The sequence below is a fragment of the Hipposideros armiger genome, unplaced genomic scaffold (genome assembly GCF_001890085.2).
Source record: "Hipposideros armiger isolate ML-2016 unplaced genomic scaffold, ASM189008v1 scaffold_228, whole genome shotgun sequence".
Classification (NCBI taxonomy): Eukaryota; Metazoa; Chordata; class Mammalia; order Chiroptera; family Hipposideridae; genus Hipposideros; species Hipposideros armiger.
Window position 1 is genome coordinate 1,493,677 of NW_017731578.1, and position 14,654 is coordinate 1,508,330.

General features: G+C 58.4%; 1 protein-coding gene across 1 annotated transcript in view; it reads left to right on the forward strand.

Moving 5' to 3' along the window:
• Positions 1–492: 492 nt before the first annotated feature.
• ANO1 (anoctamin 1) overlaps positions 493–14,654 on the forward strand; it is a 72,413-nt gene continuing 58,251 nt past the window's right edge. Inside the window, exons 1-4 of the mRNA XM_019654661.1 lie at positions 493–525; positions 896–1,228; positions 12,772–12,870; positions 13,564–13,715. Of these exons, the coding sequence (XP_019510206.1) occupies positions 493–525; positions 896–1,228; positions 12,772–12,870; positions 13,564–13,715 (617 nt within the window). The remainder of the gene's footprint in view (positions 526–895; positions 1,229–12,771; positions 12,871–13,563; positions 13,716–14,654) is intronic.

Here is a 14,654-nt window from a genome sequence, read left to right on the forward strand (position 1 = left end):
CTCAGCTCTGAGGACTGTCCAGGGTGTGGAGTCGCTCCTCAGGCTACTCAGCATGGATTTATTTATTTTCTATTCGTTCCGAAGACCAGCGTATGATGAACCCACGTGCCCTCCATAACCAACAAAATCCCACGGGAGGTCTAGAAACTTGCGTTTAGCTTTAGCAGAAGCCGCCATCACTGCAGCTCTGTGGCGGTCTCGCTTTTTCGCCTGCTGCCCCTACCTCATTTGTCCCCCAGAGCCGTCCAGGCAGATAAGGAAACCGAGGCGGGAATATATGAGCAGTGACCCACTGTATCCCCCACCTGTCCCCTCACCCTCACTCTGGCCCCTGAGACCACCTCCCACATAAACTACAGAACCCCAGCACTCGACTCGGGGTCTGCTTTTGGGAGAACCCAAACAAACGTAGTGAGTGCGTGGCCTCTGACCACTCAGCGGGTGGGTGGCCGAGCCGGCCGAGGCACCCTTTTAGCTTGTGGCCGCCTCGACATGACCTTGTGCATGCGCCAGCCCCAAGAGGTTGTGAGGTGCAGGCTCTGCTCACCCTGTGTGAGGAAGCCACCCCGCAGGTTCGCCATAGCCTTCCGTGAGCTGCCTGGCCCCTCACGGCCAGCCCACTTTGGTTCCTCGGAACCAGGAGGCCTCCCGAGGGGCGAGTGCCCGGCGTGCATGGCGTCTTCATGTGTCACTCGCAGCAGATGTCCCCTTCTGGAATGTCAGCGGCCTGAGGGCAGGGCCTGTGTGCTGTGTTCACACTGCCTCGGCCCCTGGTGGGCATTCAGTGTTTGTTGAATGACTGCGGGACCGAGTGGCCGAAGTGGTTCTCTCTGAAACACGTGCCTGCTCGCAACGTGACGGTGAGTGACTGGCTCTGCGTTTGCTTCCCCCTCAGCTGCTGAACTCCTTGTCCGTGGACCCTGACGCCGAATGCAAGTATGGCCTGTACTTCAGGGACGGGAAGCGCAAGGTGGACTATGTCCTGGTGTACCATCACAAGAGGCCCTCGGGCAGCAGGACTCTGGCCAAGAGGGCCCCGCACAACGACACCGCGCTGGCCGCCCGCAGCGTCAAGCAGGACCAGCCGCTGCCCGGCAAGGGGGGCCCAGTGGGAGTGGGTGAGCCGCAGCCCCCCGCAGACTTCCACGAGGATGACAAGCGATTCCGCAGGGAGGAGTATGAGGGGAACCTCCTGGAGGCCGGCCTGGAGCTGGAGCGCGATGAGGACGTGAGTACCCCGCTTCTCGTGGGCGCGGCGGGGTGGCTGGTGGGGTGGCTGGCGGGGCCTGTGGTTTGGGGACTGTCCTCGCTCTAACCTGTTCTTAGAGACAGCGATTGAGGTTGGGTACAAATTGCCCCGGACGGCTTTGGCGGGCCCCAGGCCAGCCCCCTCCAGGCCACGTGTGCTCCGGGGCAGGGGTTGACCTAGCGATGACGACCTTTGGGGTCAAGGCATTTCCGGCTCTGGTCAGTTCCTTCCCTGGTCAGAGGGGCGGAGGATGGAGGTCTCCCGGGAGCCTTCCCAGCAGTCGGCCTCGGCCCTTCTTGGGGCCTCAGTTTCTCCATCTGTCAAAAGAGGAGGTGGGTCTGACCGATCGCTGGGGGCCTCGTGCTCTGAAACCCTGCTACGGTAACACTTTTCTGGACCCCCACCCCTGGCAAAGTCTGAGAACCTTTCTAAGGGAAGGATTTGGGGAAGAGCAGAAAGCCGACACCCTGGCGAGCAGGGCTGCCCTGGTGACGGGGAGAAGGACCTCAGCAGCCCTTGGTTTGCTGGTGCTCCCCTGCCAACCCATGAACGTCTCTGTGCACGGGGGCCCTGCCTTTCGTGAACATTGGGGGACAGGCCCCTAGCCCACAGAGCTGTCACTGTGCATGTTAACTGAGAATCAGCAAACGTCTCTACAACACCCTAAGAGCAGAACAAGTGGTCAGCAGGCTGACCGAGGAGGCCAGCAGCCACCCGTGAGTGTTTAAAGTAAAACCTGGTATTGATTTGCCATTTCATTGATGAGACCCACTGCGTCCTTACATAATGAATGCTTTGGGTCCGGGGATAAGAATGCCTTTGGGGGTCAATTAGGAAGCCCGGGGTGTGAAGCCTGTTTCGTGACAAGTCCGTAGGACTTCCCCTGAAAGCAATAAAGATGCACAGCTGGCCCTCTTTCTATGTTGAGCTCGTGGTCGAGGGACCATGTGTTCAACACGGAGCACCTCTCTCGGTCTCGTTCACCTTTGGAGGTTGGGCTGCCTGCCTGGCAGGTTGGTGACTTCTGCTGCAGGGATGTTGGCATTTCGAGGGTGTGTGTGTGAGGAGCCTTAAAACATGTTGACAGCCTGGAAGCAACGATTTGGTCCTGACAAAGTTACAGAGAGACCCTGTGGCCGACTTCGGGCAGCAGCTACAGGCAGGTGTGTGTTGGCACTTCTGGGTTTTGTGGCTTGAGCTGGGGCCCCTCAGAGGAGAGCAGGTGATTCTTGCTGACCTTTTGCGTTACTGCGTCTGGCCAGCCCTACGGCTTTTCCGTGGGAACAATGCTGTTACTATGCAGGCCTGCCTTCAACATGTCATCCTGTAACTGGAGGAACAGACGGGCTCCATCGGAGGCAGCAGAGGCCTCTCACAGGAGCCGGGGCGTTCAGAGCTGTGATCTTGGGCTCCGTGTGATGTGTGCTTTGTCTGTTGACCAGGGGATTTACTGCCTGTCGCTGTCGTCTTTTCCTGACTACAATTACGCAGCCTCACGCTTGAAAGGACCTCCGAGGCCTGGTCCTTCACACGGACCTTGGCCCTATCCCAGACCCCCTGACTGTCCTTTGCAAGATGTATTGAGCTGCTCAGGCCTCAGTTTCCCTGTGTGTCACGTGGAAATAACAGTAGTGTGTTTCCATCACTGGGTCGTTAGGAATAAAGTACAAAGCACTTAACTCGGAGTCGGGCATGCAGCAAATTCTTACTGAGTGATGTTAATGTTATAGCAGCTATTACTACTCGTACAAGCGTGGGGCTAGCAATGAGAAGGGAGCCGTATCTTTTCAAACGCTTTACATTTTCCATCATGACGTTGAAATAACAAGCAAACATAAAGACTTTTGTTACTGTCCCCAAGAAAAGATCTAGTATTCCCCACAAGTGACCCAAAACATCACTGATAATTTGGGTCTGTAGCCAACAGAGGCTTTTTGGCCGTGGATTGGGCCATTTTTAAATAAGAACGTGGTATAGGCTAGATGGTTCAAGTTTGCCAGGCGGCTGCAGTTGAACGTGTGCCATCTCCCAATGGAGTCTCCACTATACCCCGTGTCGTGCAAGCGCCCCTGTTATTCCGGAGCTCTCGCCGCGGGGAGCCCCGTGTCGTACAAGCGCCCCTGTTATTCCGGAGCTCTCGCCGCGGGGAGCCAGGCCCAAGGTGGGTGGGAAAGCCCTTGTCCGCTGCGGCCCCGACCTCTCACCTGCTCTCCCGAGACAGGCAGGACCAGCGTCCATTCGAAGGCCAGGCCGCTTGGGCGCATGTGTGCTTGGGAGGTGTGTGCAGGCCCCTGCCAGCGGGATTAGCGCAGGGCGGCTGCCGTATTTATTTCAGGGGGAGAGAAGCCCCAGTGAATGAGCCAGTCCTAGGGGTACGCCTACTCGGATTACAGGGAGTGAAAGGCTTTGCCGTTCTGGAAATAGGATCGCCTCCGAGAGAGCCCTGTTGCACAGTCTTACCCAATTGGATGCAAAATCGGGGGCTTATGTGCACTTTCCTGGGGAGAACAATCCAGCAGATACTCGAAGGCTTGGTGACGCCAGAAGGTGAGGGGCCGTTGCTCTAAAGCAGGGCTTCTCAACGTCGGCGCGGCCCGCATGTGATATTTAGCAGCATCCCCGGCCTCTCTCTGTCCAGTAGCTCCCCCAAGTCATGCCACCAAAAATGACCCCAGACATTGCTACATGTCCCCTGCGGGCCGACATTGAGAAGCCCTGCTTTACTGGCTGGACAGAGGGGCAAAGGGAAAAGATAGAGCAACAGAGAGAGGCACAGGGGACAAATAAACAAATCCTCCCGGCAGCCCCCTCCTGAACTGTCTGCTGGCCCAGCCTTCTGCGGCCGTGACCAGGCCGCTGTGTGGAGGTCACCAGTGGCACAGACGTGACCTGCCTTTGCTCCCAGAGGGGCCAGTGTGTGTTATGCTGTGCCATTCCAGGCAGAGTGGGCTGTGAGCCCCACATAGTTGGGGCCCCTCTGTGCTTGCCTTTCCCCCCAAGTCAGGGGTTTTATTTTGGTGACACCCTGTGATGACATGTGGAAGACCAGCTTGGCTGAAGGCACAGTGGGGGCCGGTTCTTAGGGGCATATAATGGTTAGTCTCCTGAGGCTGCCAGAGCAAGTGGCCACAAGCTGGGTTTCTGAAACAACACACGTTTCTTTCTTCCACGTTTGGAGGCCAGGAGTCTGTGACCTGGGTGTCCACAGGGCCCTGCTCCCCCCCTCAGAGGCTCCAGGGGAGGGTCCTTCCTGCCTCTTCCAGCTGCTGGGGCTCCAGGCTCTCCAGCCTCTGCCTCCGCCTTCACACGGCCTGCTGGGTGTATCTGTGTGGTCTCTCTTCTTATTATTAGGTCACCAGCCACTGGAGTTAGGGCCCTGCCTAACCTAGTATGACTATCTTAACCTGATTACATCTGCAAAGACCCTACTTCCAAACAAGGTCCCCTTCAGTCACAGAGACGGGCTGTGAGGACATGGACATCTCCTTTGGGGGGACCCCATTCTCCCCACCACAACAGCTGAGACTGTGCACTGGTGATCTCAGGAGTCAGGGGGCTCACACAGGGCCCCCAGAGGTATCAGCAGTGGGTGAGAGAGACATGGTTCGTGAGTGGGAGACATGGGAGGGCAGCGCGGGGCAGGTGGCCTGGGGGGTGGGGGCCAGCCTTGGCCTCGGGGCCCTGGATGTGCACAGGGACACCCTGTGGTCTTGTCAGAATGCGGGCTCTCACTCAGCAGGACTGAGTTTCTAACCTGTTCGCAGGGCGTGAGGAGCCTGCTGGTCCGGGGCCACTGTGAGGCGTGAGGAGCGTGCAAGCCTTCTTCCCCACATGCCCGCAGAAGCATCCTCAGAGAAAGGCCCCCAACGTTTAAGCCCCCACTGCTTGGCACCCCAGAGGTAGCCCTGAACAGAGCCCCCAACGCTGGCCATTCTGGGCTGAGAGCCCATGGACGGGGAAGGATGGGTGTCTGAGAAACGTGCTGGCAGCTTAAGGGACAATCCTCTGTTCATAACCGCCCCCCCCCATATAGGACAGATAAAGGTTGAGCCTGGCCAAGGCTGTGACCATAGGTCCCCCATTCTCCCCGTCCCCACTGCCCTCACCCAGGCGCTGTGTGCTCAGAGGAACTCAATTTGAAAACTACTTCCTGGGACACCTGGAAGACAGAGACCCACCCTGGGTGTCACGATAGGCTCTGGCGCCTTGATCCAGAGGACGACCCTAAAAGAAGATTTTAGGGTCTAAGGGGGGTCCCGTTAGAGACCCCCTAGGACAGCACGCGTGGTAGAAAATGACAGGAAGAGAAAAGGTTGTGGAGGCGGAGGCCCAGTCTTCCTTCTCAAGGAAAGCCCTCTCTCTCCCCCACCCCCATGCCTTTCTCCCTGTCCCTCCAACAGCAGCGGGCTTGGCGTCCAGGGTTCCCATTAAATGGACAAGAGCACTTTGTGGCCGACAACCGAAACCCATCAGCATTTTTCAAGTCCAACCTCAAAGCCCGCCGGACGTTATTTATGTCCGTGGGTCCCTGCCGAGAAGACCACACACTAAAATCCTGTTTGTGTGCGCTGGGGGTGGCTGAGGCCCACACTGCCCCGAGGCTGAACCTGACCCCGGCTTTGGCAGCATCGTGAAGGCCATGGACACTGGAACCCTATAAAGTCGGTCCGCTTTCATGCTGCTGTCCGGGGCTCGTCCGTGCGCCGCGGCTGGCTGGCGCTTGTTCCCGGGCCCTCCTCCCACCGAGCCGGTGGGGTCCCTCGGCGGCTTCTGCTTCTCATCTTCATTATTGTGGGTGTTTCTTTGGAGAAACAAGCAAGGGGCTGACTGTGGGAGGATGGCTGGTCAAGCTTCGGGGCGCGGGGTGCATCGTGGGCTGGTGGAGACGTGGGTTTGGAGCTCCCCGTGTGGGTTTAGGTCTCCTCGGCCACTTCCTGGCTGAGCAACCTCGGGCAAAGGGCTTCCCCTGGCTGGACCTCGATTTTCCCATCTGTAAAATGGAGGTGATGGCATTTCCTTCCTCAATGAGTGGTGGTAAGGGCTGAGAGGAGCGTTAACGGCCCCTCTCCCACAGCCCTCACGCCCAGACGACCCTTCGCGGCTCCTGTCCTTCTCCCTGCCAGTCAGGAATCAGCAGGTAGATGCAGGGACGGGAGGGTCCCCTTGCTGGTAGAGACACCACCAGGTGAAGGAGGCGAGGGGTGGGGTGGGTGGTGGAAGGACGGCCGTGGTCACGGTCCCAGGGAGGGCCCGAGGACATGGGCAGGCCTCCCAGGCAGTTCTGGGACTTGGCGAGCTGGTGACGAGTGTGGCCCCCGGCACTGGAGGGGGTGGGTGCTGTCCCTCCTCACAGCCCCGGACACTAGGGGTGGACGGTCTTGGACTTTGAGGAACCTGAGGTCTAGTCCGACGTCTCCATGTGTAAAAACAAGTGAGCGGCAAACATTCTCAGGGGACTTGTTGATTTGGATGCAAAACCCACCCCACCCGTGTGGGCTCCCTAACCCCACCATGAGTAGGTTGTGCAGGTATCAGATCCCCGTACAGATGCAAAGAAAGAAACGGAGGCTCTGAGAGGTGGGTCAAGGAGATCGAGCCCGCCGACGGGAGCAGGACTAGAACTTGAAGTTGGGTCCAGGCTCCTCATGCTGTTTGCCCCGAACCATGCGGTTCACAGCTCCCCACCTCCATTCCCAGGCTAGCGCCTCCCCAGTGGGCCTCTCATATGATGGGATGTTAAGGGCCTCTAGTCCAGCTCTGAAGCTACTACCGTGTCTCCATTCACAATTCCACCATTACACAGTCATTTCTTTGGCACTGAAGTCTCTTAAGTCGTCTGCTGCGCCTGACTTCCTGTGGGCCTGTCTTGGTCTGTGGAAACACACTTCTTCTAAAGTGAATTCTGGACATTCTTTTTAAAGCCAAGTTTTTAAAATTCCCCAAAGATGGTTGCAAAGCTCCGCCCAGGTCCCAGGTGGTTGGGGTGAAACCTGGGTCCTCTGGCTGCAGTTCTGCTGTCCTTATGTGTCCCAGGCCCTGGTGTGCCAGGGTTGGCTCTCCCTGGCCCTTTAGGAATCTGCCGGCCTGTTGCTAACCCTTTGGGAGCTTGCAGTAGGCTGTGGTGGGGTGCCCAAGGCCTGGGGGAAAAGCGCCCTTGTCCAGAGAGATGTGCGGCTTGTGGCCGTCACACATCTGAGGCCCTTATAGATGGAACCACCTGAACTAAGGTCATGGCTGAAGTCCCCAGGCCCGCTGTGCTGTGGCCTTTGGGGCCAGGACTTATGGGGTGGTTGTCACTTCCTCTCCCTTCCCTTCTGCGCCATTTGCACCAGGACCACTGTCCTTGCAATTCCCTGGGTCACCTGGAAGTGTTGTCTCCAGGGGTCCAGCTCCGTGGGGCTCTCCTATGAGACTCCCTACCTCGGGTGGGTCTGGGGCTCAAACTTCTATCCCCCCCCGCCACACACACACACACACACACACACACACACACAGCCTGAGTGGCTGTGTCAGTAGATGCCCTTGGGTCACTCCTCTGGGCCTGGCACTGCCCTGCTGTCCTCTCAGCAATTCAGCATCTTGAAGGCCACGACGTTTATTTCATTTCATTTCATTTTACTTGATTTTAGCTATCGTTTTATCATTTTCCGTGGGAAGGTGGGTCTGAGTAATCCACCCGCCTGTCACAGAGCAGGCCTGTGCATGAATAGTTTCTACTGATTTATTTACCATGTATTTCTTCAAGCAGACAGGCCGTGGGGCCCCAACCCTGCATGGAGAGCCAGGCAGAGGTGCCCCCGGCCGGTCATAGTGCAGAGGGCCGGGAATGGGCCTCTGGAAGGTCCCTGTGCAAAGCAAGGGGTGGTGGGAAAGGTGCCCCCAGCCGGTCCCTGTGTGGAGTGTGGGTGGGAGGTGCCCCCAGCTGGTCATGGCACAGAACCAGCGAAGGGGGAAAGGTGCCCCCAGCCGGACCCTGTGTGAGTTCCCAGCCTCCCTCAGAGACAGTTCACTGGGCCCCTGGTTTGCTTGACCCGAGTCAAGAGGACACCATGATGCTGTAAAGGCGTGGTCACTCCAGTGACGCTGCTACCATGCCCGAGTGGTCAAAGCTGCTCCTCCCAGGCAGTGTGGACATGGTCAGCCGTAACCGCAACCTAGAAAGTGCCAGTTAGCGGGCAGCCTCTCCAGGCAGAACCACACCCGTGTCTGAGCACCTCTCCAGGGAGCCATCTGGCTGGAGGGCGGTCAGGAACTTTTCAGGGCCGGCCCCAGGGTTGGACTACAGGCCTTTCACGGGCCCTTGTCCTCATGTATTAACGTGGGCACAGGTTACATGCCCCGTAGGCTGGGGGGAGGACCATGCGAAGGCCCGAATGCCAGGGCTGCCCTGGGTGGGCGCACAGGAGGTAGTCAGCAGGGACTGTCCCCCCTCTTCCTTCATGGCTCACTCCGTAAAGATCATGGAGCACCTACTCCGTGCCGGGCTCTGTCTCCATCCTAGGGACACATCAGTCATCTAAACAGACACTAAACAGGCACTGTCCTCCTGGGAGCTGAGGACGGATGGAAAAAGCCTGGAATTTGCTCAGGCCCCCGTGGTGGTCAGGGTTCTGCCCTGAGCCCCTCCTGGGCTGCTGGCTGCCTGTCTCAGGGAGGGTCTTCGTCTCCCTGCTGTGTGCATAGCACACTCCCCGGGGCTCCCACCTGACCAGAGCTAGGACCAAGGTTACACACACAGGACACTGTCCAGGGAGGCCCTGCCAAGTGGCACCAGGACCCTGGGGACCCCTAATTTCCTTGATTTCAGGACTGTGCATCTACAGCGAAAGGTACTCTCCAGGGTATGAGGTGGCCTGTGTGGTGAGGGTGGGGCAGAAGGGGTAGCACTGCCATCCCTGGTCCCTCAGGGGGCCAAAGGCCACCAGAAATGGCCACACTCGGCCCTTATTGGTGCAAACCTTCCAGCAATTTCTGAGCCCGCTCTTCCACCACAGTAGGTGGCCACGAATGGATGGTGGAGCCTGTGGTCCAGCCCGTGACTTAGAAGGTCCAGGGGGAGTAGAGGAGACCCTTTAGTGTCCTCAACCACCACAAATGCACCCACGGGGGTGTCTTGTTTGTTTGGTTTGTGATTTTCTTCTTCCTCTGAAAGGAAGATGCTGGAAAGAGTTCTGATGAGATCACCCTTTGTGAGGTGGGCTCCGAATGGAGGTTTAAATGTATTTAGTTTGTGCTGGGAAAGTCCTTTGGCCCGCCACCCCCCTTGTTGGGGGCCGTTCCAGGGCCCTGACTGCCCCTTCACGGAGCCCCCACGCCATGGCTCCTGGCCCCAGCTGATCTGTGACCTCCAAATTCCCCAGCACAAGGGGCCAGAGTCAGGACAGACACTGCTCTGGGACCCCTGGCTGGTGGACAAGGGGACCCTGTGTCTCACGGTGTCTCCCCGCTGGGGTGGACTGCCATCAAGCCGGGCACCGCGTTTGGAAACCTCCCACATGTGCTCTTGCTGAACTGGTCCCATGACCCTTTTCCTAATCCACCAGATGTTTCCCTGGGAGAGACCCTGCTGCTCACGTAAGCAGAGGAGCGTGTTTTCCCAGGGAGCCCAGCCGCGGCACCAGCTCCTGGACCATCAGGAGAAATCTCCATGGACTCGCAAGGGTGTATTTTGGGTCTTTGCGTGCAGATGAGTAGTGCTAGAAATAAACCTGGTGTGCAGCAGGAAGAGACACGCTCTGCCGCACGTGGCCTGTGCATGGTGGCTTCTCCCTGCTCAGGGGTGCCCCACGAGGTGGACCCACGCCTTGGGGCCCGCCAGGGCTTCCCAGGGCTGGGCAGGCAGCTTCAAGCTTCTTGGCCACAGGGGTCTGTGCTCCTAGTAGGTGTGGTCTCGGCTGCCTCAGGGCTGGGGAGAGGTGGTTCTGAGCAGAAGCGGCAGCCCCTCGTTGTCTGACCTCTCCTGCCAGCTGGGAGGCTGGGCACCAGGGGCTCCCCGAACTGTGGAGCAAGTCCTGTGCTGCCCAGATTGGCAGATGATGAAACAGGGGCTCCGAGCAGTTGAGTTACCACACAGGTGGAGACCACACAGGGGCAGGCAGGACTCCCACCCAGGCCACTCGGTCCTAAGGCCCCCAAGTCATGTGGCCTTGCCCAATATCCCCCTAATACATAATACAAGTCCCCAGCCCTGCGCTGCCGTGTCAGGGCTCCAGGCTCCCCGCAGGCAGGCCCCATACCATCACACTTCCGAGTCCTTGTCCATCAGGTCCCTGGGCCTGAGCTCCCTGCTGCTGGCTACGTCCTCGAGCAGTCTCCAGCCGCAGCTCCAGGCCCACGCTGCTGCGAAGCTTCTCTGACAGCTTAGCTGGACGGCCCTGTGCACAAAGCCCAGCGGGGCTTGAGCTGCAGCTCGGTGACTGGCGTAGCTGTGTGCTTCCGGAACCTTCTAACGTGACTTTATTTGGAAGCAGGGTCTTTGCGTATGTAAGTTAAGGATCTCCGGACCTGATCATCCTGGATTTAGGGTGGGCCCCAGATCCAATGACAGGTGTCCTTAGAAGAGAAAGCAGTGGGAGATTTGAAACAGAGATGCACAGAGAGGAGGGGCCATGTGAAGACCGAGGCAGAGATGAGCGGGATGTGGCCACCAGCCCAGGGACGCCAGGAGCCCCCGAAGCTGGAAGAGGCAGGAAGGGCCCTCCCCTGGAGCCCCAGGAGGGAGCGCAGCCCTGCTGACGCGTTGATGTTGGACTTCTGGCTCGAGAACTGGAGGAGAATGAATTTGTGTTTAAGCTGCCCAGTGTGCAGCCATTTGTTACAACAGCCCCAGAAACTCATGTAATGAGCTCACATACTGTGCACCTCTGTGCCTCCGTTTCCTCGGCTACAGGATGAGGACAGTGGCAGGGCCAGCCTTGCAGGGTTTTCGTGGGGGTTAAATGAGTTAAGGTACATGACTGTGTAAAGCAGGGGCTGGCACATAGCCCTGACCATCGTCACCATCATCATCAGCTTTGGCCCACCCATTTGACAGCAGGTCTCCGAGCCGGGGCTGCCTCGAGAAGGCCTGTGCAGGGTCATCAAAGCTGGGGCCCTGGGAGAGGGTGGTTCCTGCCCCATGGGGCGACGTGGGGCCTCAGTGTCAGCTTCCACAGAGGCGCAATGGGCTGGAATTCACCCAGGAGGTATGGGCTTGCCCTTCCCTTGGGATGAGGAGGGACCCCCAGTGGAGCTCGGTGTCAGGGAGGGTCCCCTTCCCCAGCAGGGCTCAGGGCGGGGCTGCCCCACCACCCCGTTCTCCTGGGTTCCTGTGAATGTCGCTTTCATGGGCTTCAGCTCAGGCTTGTGCTGGGTGACTGTATTTGGCCCACTTGACTTTTTTTTCCTTAAAAGCCATCCCCAGTGATTTTGGCTCTGCTGCTTTCCTTCGAAAACCTGCAAAGAACCCATGGGCTCTCGGCCTGGTGATGTGACGTGGGGCCCGGAAGAGAGTGGCCGGCCTTGATTTGGCCTGGCTCCTTGGGTCCTGAGAGTGACCCTGTGCGGGCCATACCCTCCCTTCCACAGCCTGGTCCCCTTTGGCCAAGACGCCCACTCAGTTCCTTCAGCCTCAGCGCTGGGGGAAGGAGAGGTAGAGGGACCTCACTCTGGGGGCCAGCCTGGGCTCCAAACTCCTGGGGGTCTCCTTGAAGTCTGGTGGGCCACGCGGGCTGCACTTTCACAGCGTAGCTCTGGCTCAGAGAAACCTCGTGTTTCTTTTGCTTTTTGTTGCAGTGCCATCAATGCCACAGGGCACCCCAGTCATCTCAGGGCACCTGGAAAGTCTGTTGACGTTGCGTGTGCTTTTGAGGGGGAAACGTGCGATTGCTGCATTGATGCTGTTCACTTGATAAAGGGAATCTCCTAAACTCGAAATTCAAGGGGAGGTGCGGGGGTGGGGGTAGAGAAAAGTGGAAAAGTAGAATCGTTTGTGGCATCTTGGATCCCATCCGTGCCCAGAAGTGCAGGCTGAGCCTCACAGCCTGCATTTCAATATGGGCTCCCACACCTGCTAGCTGCAAGATACTAGCTGTGTGGCCTGTCGCCACAGAGGGAAGATGTCCAGAGGGGCCATCTTCACCATCACTCCTTCATGCCTGCTCAGTGACAACAGGGCCCCCAGGTGGAGGCCAAATGGCCTGGGCCCTGTGCCGTGAATGGTCCCCTTTTGTGGTGGGGCTGCTTTAGGAGCCTCGGCTAAGCCCCCTGAAAACTTCCCAGGGGTTGTGGAGCCTGGGACCTCCCTGCAGGCCCTCTGGCTCCTCACCATCCCGTGAGGCTCAACCCCGAGCTCCCTAGTGCCATCTGCAAGGAGGGGATTCTAACAGCGCCTTAAAGCACTGTCGCGAGGGGCCAGTGAGGTGACAGGTGACAGCTGCCATGTGCAGCGGCTCCTGACAAACTGTAGTTGCGCCTGAAGGTGAGAACGGTTTTCAACCCAAGTGCCGGCCCAGGCTGACCGAGAACGTGTCTCCTCTTTCCAGACTAAGATCCACGGGGTTGGGTTTGTGAAGATTCATGCACCCTGGAGCGTGCTATGCAGAGAGGCTGAGTTTTTGAAACTGAAGATGCCGACCAAGAAGGTTGGTGGTGACGTGCCTGCCCTGAGGCGGGTCTCCGGGTCCCAGTGCCATGCAGATGCCACAGTCAGATGCCATCAGGGGGCTCTAAGGTGCCATGAGAGCCAGTGAGCTTCAGTGCCACCCTGGGAGGGCACTAGACCCCAGACCAAACCCTCCCGGAGGTGACACGGCAGGTGGACCACGGGGACATGCTGTAAACACGTCCTTGTGTCATACTCCTTGTGTCTCTGCTGGCTCCTCAGACTCATTTTAATCACATCTTCTAGCTGGCTGGCGTTTTTCTTTTTAATCTCTGAAAACGTTACAGCTCAGATGCCATCTGACTGGGCGCTCCCCAAAGCTTATCTGGGTGCAGAGAGGAAAAGTGGGGGAGGCTGTGCCCAGAGTAAGTTGGCCCCCGCTTCTCTCAAATCCACAGAATCCTTTGGGTTACCTCTTTTGAAACTAAAGTTCAAGGGACGTTTTCTGGAATGTATTATAATTGCACTTTTGGACTTCTCCTGGAACTGTGGGCTTCAGGGTGCATCTGGAACCCCAGGGGTGGAGAGGGGCACCCTGTCCCATCGCTGTGCGCTGTTCCCAGGACGTGCCATCCCATTGGGGCGGGACAGTGCGGGGACTGTCTGAGGATAGATCCCAAGGGTCCCAGCTCAGCAGATGACGTGGGTTCCCCCTTCCGGGTCTTGTCTGCAGCTGTATCACATTAACGAGACCCACGGCCTCCTGAAAAAGATCAACTCCGTGCTCCAGAAAATCACGGACCCCATCCAGCCCAAGGTGGCAGAGCACAGACCCCAGACCATGAAGAGGCTGTCCTACCCCTTCTCCCGGGAGAAGCAGCATCTGTAAGTGGAGACCCCCCAGCCCCTCCCCGGAGGACCCTGCTGTGTGGTGATCTCCCCTGCACATCGCACACAGACGAGGAATGCGGGTTGTGGAACAGAGTCCTCTGAGGCCAAAGGGACTTCTCCATCCCCTGGAGAAGTGGTCACTTCAGCCCCTGGAGCCCGTTTTCATAAGATCTTGTAGTTATTGAGCACAAGAGAGGCCCCGAAAATGCTTTCCAAGGTCACTGTTAACTGAGGGAGTGAGGGGGCAAATAGTCTTGCCGTTTTGCCAGGTGACACTGAGGCAAACTAGTGCGGGCACCGGTGAGGTCTTGGGTCACAGCCGCAGGGCAGTGGTCTGGGCACCCCTCCCTCCAGCCCTGCTCCGCCTGTCTCGGGATGTGTCCAAGGACAGGGTCTGGTTAGCGGCCTGGCTCCAGGGCTCCCGGAGGCGGGAGCTGCAAGGCAGCCCCAGCTGGAATCCTGAGGCCCCAGGAACCCATAGCCGGCCAGGTTGCCTGGCAGCGCTGCACCTGTTCTGGAAGCTCCCCTCTTCCCTTACTCCCTCGGGGCAGTGGGGCGTAGCCACCTGGGTCGGTGGCTGCTGTCGCTGGGCAGAGCTAGAGCATAGGCGGTGGTGGGAAGAGAAACCCTGGGGACGCAGTAGGACTTCGATGGGGAGCTCCTGGCCACCCTTGGCCTCACGGGGTGTGGAGAGCTATGTGTCGGCTCAGAACTGAGACCTCGAGGGCAAACGTATTGTTCGCAGAGCAGAGACCATGTGCTTCACTCTGCTGTATGTCCCAATCCTAATGGGGGTAAGAAATAGGGAGAAGAAGGTGGACCCAGTCCTGCTCCTTTTGCCAACTCCAGGACAGAACTCCCAAGCATCAGAAGGGCACCCCGCCTTCCGGACCCCCGGGGCCCCGGCCTCCCTCGCTCTGCCCTGGGCAACTC